We start from the raw sequence: 7,713 nt of genomic DNA on the forward strand, positions 1-7,713 counted from the left end.
TTTAATGTAATTTCAGGGTAATACCCCTGCTGTGATGTTTTCTAATAAAACGTGAGATGGGCATCAGTTGTAGATGGCAATGCTGCTTGCAGGGCTGCCATAAGAATGCACGCAAATGCTCACTTAACTGTACATGCCAGATTGTTTTACTGGAAGTACAGTTACTGCTTCAGTACAGTAACTGACGTCTGTGCATGGGATATGGCTTGGTTATTTCTTTGTTCATTTTGCTGTTGATGTAGTTGGTGGATCTCAAAGCAGAACTCTTCCGAAAGCAAGAACAATTCAAGAAAGAAAAGCTATTGAAAGATGCCGGCATCTTCTCAAAGCCCAAAACTTCTAATAAGGTAGAAATATTTTTCCATTGTTGTTCTTGTCATTCTTTCTCCTTAAAGTAAGGAAGTCCATATTCAGATCTAAATAAACAAATACTCAGAGCTATGTTACTACTCAAGTGTAAAATCTACGTGAGAGGATGTTCTTTAAATTTCATTTCCAGGTGAGATCCATGAGCACAGCAGAAAACTTACCTCACCACTAAATCTTCACACCTTGGGGAGCCACAGCTGCTGTAACTCTAGGAAAAGAGGTTTCTTTTTTTCTCCAAGATTTTGTGTGCTCCTCTGAAGGCCGGAGGACGAGATAGTCTTGATGAATGCTCCACTCTCTGTTCCTCTGTATCACAGCGTACACAATCATCTCTCATGTTTTACTCCTTACTGCACGTTGGGTTTTATTCATTCTGTGGCTTTCCAGTAGTCCCATGTAGTGCCGCTGCCATATTTGAAGGACATGCAGCATTTGCAGCATTATGCTGTAAACAGGCAAACTGATTATATCTAAAATGAAGGTAATAGACAATTCATGACTTTGTTATTACTTTAGCAGTCAGCAAGAGTGTCCTTGTTAATTTTTTTTTTACATAAACATTTTTACCAGAACAGATTTTGTCTGATTTCTGAGAGCTTCTTTTTCTTTGCTTCTCAGCCTGTCCTTAACTGTTATATTGTACTGCAGCCTCTGTTATTTTAGGACGTACCTGCTGCATCCTACAGCACAGGAGGTACAGTCTCAAGTCAGACATGTTTAAGATGTTATTTACAAAGTCTTTCATGATCGATTTACAAAGTTTACATTATGGAGATAAAATATTTTTAATCATTACTGTTTCAGTATTTTTATTTATTTCTTGGTTTCCACAGAAACCAAGCATCTGGACCAAACAAAACACAGGAGTTGCAAATCGAGCGGAGAAGGATGTGGAGCAGAAGGCAGAAGAGGAGCATATATTAGATAAATCAAGGTAACTTGCAGGCTCTGTACGGAAGGAATGTTTTGTAGAACATGTTTAGAAAAGTAGATGAAGCAAGTTATGCACATTTTGGACCAGCAGTTCTCGTTAGACCAACCAGTAAGACTACCATCAGTTCCATGCTCTTTACTGGTAACATACAAACTGCATCCCCCAGCCTCCTGCTCTGGGGATGCCTGCCTCACATCATCATAGCTGTCAAACTGTTGGGTCACTGAGTTTTGAAAGTCATCTTTATGATTAAAAGCCAGGGCAGTGATACATCAGAATTCTATAGCAAAGCATTTATTGGACTTGACAGAAAGCAGCTCACTTTTTGGCAAGATTAACCTCATCTTCGAAATGGGTTAGTTGTACAATAAGGTACGTGTTGAAAGGCAATTTATAATTTATAATGGTCTTCTACCATTCCAGAAATTAGCTAAGGTTTTATCTTCAGTTTCTAAGATTAAGGGTGACTCCATGTTATCTCTTTCTTTTTTTTCTTCTGTTTTTAATGTATAAGTGGAAGTAATTGCACTTGAAAGCAACTTGGTTTCTTCCTGTAGGAAAGCATATTTCATAGATTTTTATTGATATTCTGGTACCTTTCAGAACACCTCTGGTGTAACTGCATTCATTTATGTAGTGCTTAGTGCCATCTATTTACACAGTGTCACATATGCGTCTAATTCCTGCAAGTAGTGGTCTAGCTTCCAGGATTTTTCTGACAGGCTAACAACAGGTAGTTGTTAGACAGAGGTGGTGGAATACTTGTTACATTGTGTTCCTGCTTGACCAGCTACATTTAAGGTTAGTTCTGTAACTTAGCAAAATTATTTTCAATATAAACTCCAGGATTGGCTATCTGTGTATCTTCAGAAATGTCAGTTCAAGTTCAGAACAAAAGCCAGGCAGAAGTCAGCTTCTGGGAAGCATTTCAAGCACTCCTGTCCCATTTATCTAAGCCTCAGTTGGTCATTTTGAACTGTGTTTGGAATCGATGGGATTGCAATATGGAGTTTTTTGTTCTTTTTCAGGAGGAAACTAGAAGAGAAAGCAAAGTTGTATGAGAAAATGACAAAAGGCGACTTTCCAGGTGAACAAAGCTAGTCTAAATGAGGGGGGGTTTATATATCTGTGAAGTTCACACTAAAAGTTGGTATTTCTGACTATCTGGTGATTTACAGCAGCTTCACTGTGAATTCACTGCTTAACTTCTTACATGGGAAATTTTGGGGGGAGTTATTGTACAAATAGATTGACAGGGGTTATTCTGCTTTGAAAGGGAGAAAAATGTAGGTAATAGAGCAACTAAAATTACCATTTGAAGGACAGCCTGTCGTAGTAAAGCACTGTGGGTTTGTTTCATTCACTCATTCATTAAGTGGGTGGAATGTATTCTGGTTTTTCAGTACAGGATCTTTGAGGCACAACGTTCATTTATTCCCCATTAGCAGTGTTTGGATTGCATTGCTGATGTTCTGTCCTGCGCTACAATTCTTGGGCCTTTACAAGGAGCAGAGCAGGAGGGGAGGCTGGCTGGTCCCTGTGAATGCCAGTCGGGCAGCTAGCTAATGGGTTAGAGAATTCCAGTCTGTCCCTTCTCACACTCATTCAGTGCTTTGCAGGAATTAATTACCAAAATAGAATCCAAATCTTCCTGCGATTAATCTCTAATGTTTTCTTAACTAGCATCCATCTTTGTCCACATGACCCCACCACTCTTCTCTCTGCTAAAAAGTACTAGTGACAGCTTAACTACTGCCAACACACCAAGTGTTAAGCATCAAAAAAGTGTCTGAATTGTTACATAACCAACCCTGTACTTCAGAGAATATTTCAGTGCAAAGACTGCAACCTTTTTTTTACTGTACAAAAAGGATTAATTGCTTTAAAATACCCTGAATTTTTTATTCAGAAATAAAGGTTATCACTGCAGAGCCAATTTCTAGCTCCAAGTTCATTTGGCACTGAATGAGATTTAAGTATTCCCCAATAGTGTGGTCAAGGTCATTGCTGGCAGCTGAAAAGCTGATTGTGGCTATTTGGTATTGATCTTGCGCTCAGTTCTGTTCTTTTCACAACTCTTCTCTAAGAATCAATTTTCTGCCTTAGATGAAGAAACTGAGGATTTGTACCTAGTGGATTTCACTCAGAAGATCATAGACAAACAGCACGAAGTACAGGAACTGTATCAGAGCGAAACTGCTAGAAAAACTTCAGAAAAAGAGATGGATGAGGAGGAAACTCAACCTGAAATGGAGATACCACCGCCCGAGGACCCCGATGAAGAATGGTTGGTGCTACTGATAGGGCCCAGCTGTCCTGACTGGTCTGTTTCTTGGCAATTGCATGAGAAAATAATTTTATTCTCCAAAGTATGCGGAGCGGCACATTTTTTTTGTTAATGCTACACACTGAGAGAGGTGGTAACATTCTTTCACATCTCATTACAAGGCAGTTCTTCATGTTACTTTCCTTTCGGTGCGGGTAATACTGCGATAGAACCTACACCCAGGATTTTGAGAAATACCAACCAGGGCAATGAACTATACATGAGACATCGTAATACCCTCTCTTCCTTTCTTGCATGGTGTATGGGAGTTCTGATCGCAGTACTGACGCAATTTTGTGCCTTGATGTTTTGAACTGCAATGTACTTTAGCAAATCTTGGGGGTTTTATTGTATCCACCTTCCCCTCTCTGACTGGGTGTGACTTACAGAATGAGCAGTTCTTTTTCATTGTGTGACCTCTCTTAAGGGAGAAAAACTGCAGCTGGAAAAAGAACATGATTTTCCAGCATTTCTTCCACTGTTTAACTGTAAATAGTCTGAGACAATTTTCTGTGACATCCCCAGTAACTACTAGTTTTTCATCCAAGACATTAGAAACAATTATGAAACCAGTCTGTTCGTTTAAAATGCTTGTGGAACAGAGATTTTACGTCTAGTAATCAGTTTAAAACAGAGGTAACTGATACGAAAAAGAGCACCCCTGTTCTCCAGTTTATTAGGCCAAGATTTGCAATCTGTTGTTTCAGAATAAACTGGGAGAATGATTCTGGGAGAGTACCAGCAGGCTCCTGGGTTGGGGAGGCAGATATACCTGTGACCAGCATCTTACTGAAATTCAAGATGAAACTCCCAGTGATCCAGTGATGGGCTCAAACTGCTTTGTGCTCTCATGGCTGTGAAGGGTCACACATTTAAACTGATAAATTCCATTCACATGGTGCTCTTCTATCATTGCCTCCATCTTTCTTCAGTGACGTGTATTGTTATTAATGTATTGTCTATCTCAGGCCATATCCTAATGAGGATATTTGGGTGCTAGCTTGATTAATGCTAATGATTCTGCAGCCATAGGTACTCCTTTGCTATAGAGAATGCAGACTTATTTTTCTGCTGATGGTACATTATAATAAAAACCAAAGGGCAGCGAGTATATACTAAGCTTTAGATATCCTTAGAAATTATGTAAAAAACTTTCTAAAAGCACTGTAAAAGTTTGGGGGTTGGGAACTAAATTGCCAGTCATAGTTTTTCAGATGCAGTATGAACCCTTTAAAATGGGATAACTGAGGCAGCTTGATGCTAAAGAACTTTTTAGCATTACAGGGCAGCAAGTGTAGCTGTTAACAGCTTTTTTGACACCTGTACTATAGTACTGTAAAGAGTAATAAGAGCACAATACATGCTTCAGAGGAACATTTTGCTTGCATTTTAGTCAGCCTTTGTTATGCCAGTTGAATGAACGCTGTCAGCCTATTGTAAACGAGCTCTAGACTGGTAATTGAAAAATACTGTAGCCATTTCATATCCACGAGAAGTCAATGCCACATCATTATTTTCACCATGGGAAGCAAGTACTAGGCTCGGTTTTATTTTGGTGCAAAAACTTCATGACGTTGGGACTTCTGAACATATTTTTTTTTTTACACCATCTTATTGCCAAAGCAAACAGCTGGCTCAGAGGGAGGTTGAGTAAATGTCTGAGATAAAACTATCGTATGCCCTGTTCAGAATGTTTCTTCTTAACCTGGGAGTCTGTTAACTGACAGGTAGAAGAAACGGTCACACAGAGAGACTGAGAGGTGGTGAACCCTTTGGAACGCGGCACTGCTGCTATCTTCCAATTAAGAGTTCTGTAAATCTGCAGATAGAAGCTCTGCATCAAACTTCCTTTGCTTTCATTACAGGGTTGACTATGTTGATTTCTTGGGACGATCTAGACGCTGTATGAAGAAGGATTTGCCAGATCTACTTAAAATGGATCAGGAACTTCAAGGGAAAAGGTGTGTTTTCTCTACTGGAAGCGTGGGCTCCTTGCAGTGTGCAACATACATATTTTTCCTGAGAAGGGAGCTAGGCTGTGCTTTGTTACCTCAGTATCAACCCAGAATTGTTGATGCTACTGTTTTCTCTAGGTCTGCTTTAGACAAACCTCTGCTGGGTACAACATTCAGCCTCACAAAATAGACAGAGTGGCTACAGAGCATGACTGTGACTTTATCCAAACTCTCTGTTACACATTCACATGGTATTCCAAGGATGCTGTTGTATTTCACCTTGGCAGCTGACCATTCGAAATATGTGGCTGGTGTATTGGTGTTAAATTGCAACAGAGTGGACACCATGTTATCAAATAAAAGCCCAAATGACATTTTGAATAAACTACTGAGGGACACTCTTTGATGTAAACACTAACCAAATCTATAACATCCCTTACAGAGCATAGCTTGCAGAGAAAAGTTCTAATAAATTGACTCAGTGATCTGTCAGATATTTGATGCATCTTTGAAAACTGTGGTCCTTGTATGGAACTGGTGTTTTATTATACCTTCCAGAAAATGACAGAGAAGTGAATCCTGGTCCTGTTTAACCTGGAAATTGATGATAGTCTTTAGCAATTCCAAATTCATGATGACATTCAAAGTGAATTTGTTAGATTTCCATTTGCTTGCTTTGGCTTTTCTGTTAAACAGCTATTTAACAGCCCTTCTGTTAAAGTTGTTATGGCAGCACTGAATTGTTTTCAGAAAATAATCTAAAGGCACCTCAACTGAGCTCTTACTATTGATGAAGTGAAAATTGTTTCACGCTAACAACTCAGTAGTGTGTTCTCTGTATTTTAAACATAAGATAGAGAATATGAGTCCTTTGAAATTGCATCAATATGGATCACAGTCGGTCAGCAAAACCAGCTTTACCTAGACAATAAAAAGATCCTGCTGCTTCTCTCGGGAAAACAAAAATATTTCCCATATTGGGTAAAAATCTTTCACATGGACTTCTAGGGTAAATTAATGGCTAGCTCTTTGTTATTTCAAATACCTTTCATTTTCGTATGTTAAATCTGGAATGTTTCTATATGCAATTGCTAGACTCCCAACAGGTCCTGATGGGAACACTCTGTTATCTGAAGACATGAGAAGAGAACTTCAGAGGCAGCAGTGGGAAAAAGAGGAAGAAGAAGCCCTCAGGAAACCCATGGGACCTATACATTATGAGGACATTCGAGAAAATGGTAAACTTCCACACTTCATATCTCTTACCACCAAAGAGATGAGTTGTAGGGGGAGCGCAGGAAAGTTACTTCCTGTGCTTAACCGTGCAGGGGGCATGGTGCTTGTAGGTATTGTCAGCTGTAAACTGAGCGTCACTTAAATGTATTGGTTTTTCTTCTCCTTTTCAGAGGCCAGACAGCTTGGTGTTGGTTACTTTGCCTTTTCTCGTGACAAAGAACTTAGGAATAAACAACGGGCAACACTGGATATGCTGAGAGAGCAGGTATGCGTCTAAAGAGCAGACTGGGATATGAGGGCACCCTAGTTTCAACAGTCGTGTAAGTCTTACCCTAGGTGATGCCTGCAGCTGACTCCAAAAAAGTTCGGCTTCTTTTTCCCTGCTGTAACGTGGTATTTGATAAGGATTGTTTTCAGTTGTTCAGTGAAGGAAGATGTGTAGTTTGTTATAATAACAAAGGAAGATTAATTTATGTTTTTCTTTACTGTTAAGACACTTGATCAGAGGACTAAACGAGAACAGTTAAAAGAAAAAAGGAAAGCAGCTCTAGACGCAAGGCTGTCTAAACTTCGAGCACGGAAGGTTAAGAAGTTAAGGGAAGCTGGATTAGAGGAAGAGGCACAAAAATTGGAGAATGGAGGTATGATGTACATTTTTAAGTTAAATACTGGCTATTTCATCTTGTACTTGATTGATGGAAAGGCATGCTCTAATTGATTTATATTTGCTATTGGTGTTATGTATTTTATATATTCAATCAGTGTAACTGGTAAGACAGTGAGAGTTCATATAACTGCCTGTAAATAAAATCATGCCAGAAATAGCTTAGTAATGCAGGTAGAGATGTGATATGTAGATCTAGGCTTTTTTGATTCACACCTGACAGCAGGAA

At 39.3% G+C, this 7,713-nt stretch overlaps 1 protein-coding gene across 1 annotated transcript in view; it reads left to right on the plus strand.

The window, feature by feature from the left end:
• Window positions 1-242: 242 nt before the first annotated feature.
• CCDC174 (coiled-coil domain containing 174) overlaps window positions 243-7,713 on the plus strand; it is a gene marked incomplete at both ends in the record, with an annotated part of 10,533 nt that continues 3,062 nt past the window's right edge. Inside the window, 8 exon segments of the mRNA XM_010144871.1 lie at window positions 243-347; window positions 1,203-1,303; window positions 2,332-2,390; window positions 3,410-3,590; window positions 5,495-5,590; window positions 6,680-6,822; window positions 6,991-7,085; window positions 7,314-7,461. Of these exon segments, the coding sequence (XP_010143173.1) occupies window positions 243-347; window positions 1,203-1,303; window positions 2,332-2,390; window positions 3,410-3,590; window positions 5,495-5,590; window positions 6,680-6,822; window positions 6,991-7,085; window positions 7,314-7,461 (928 nt within the window).

This window comes from Buceros rhinoceros, unplaced genomic scaffold, assembly GCF_000710305.1.
Source record: "Buceros rhinoceros silvestris isolate BGI_N320 unplaced genomic scaffold, ASM71030v1 scaffold19050, whole genome shotgun sequence".
Lineage (NCBI taxonomy): Eukaryota > Metazoa > Chordata > Aves > Bucerotiformes > Bucerotidae > Buceros > Buceros rhinoceros.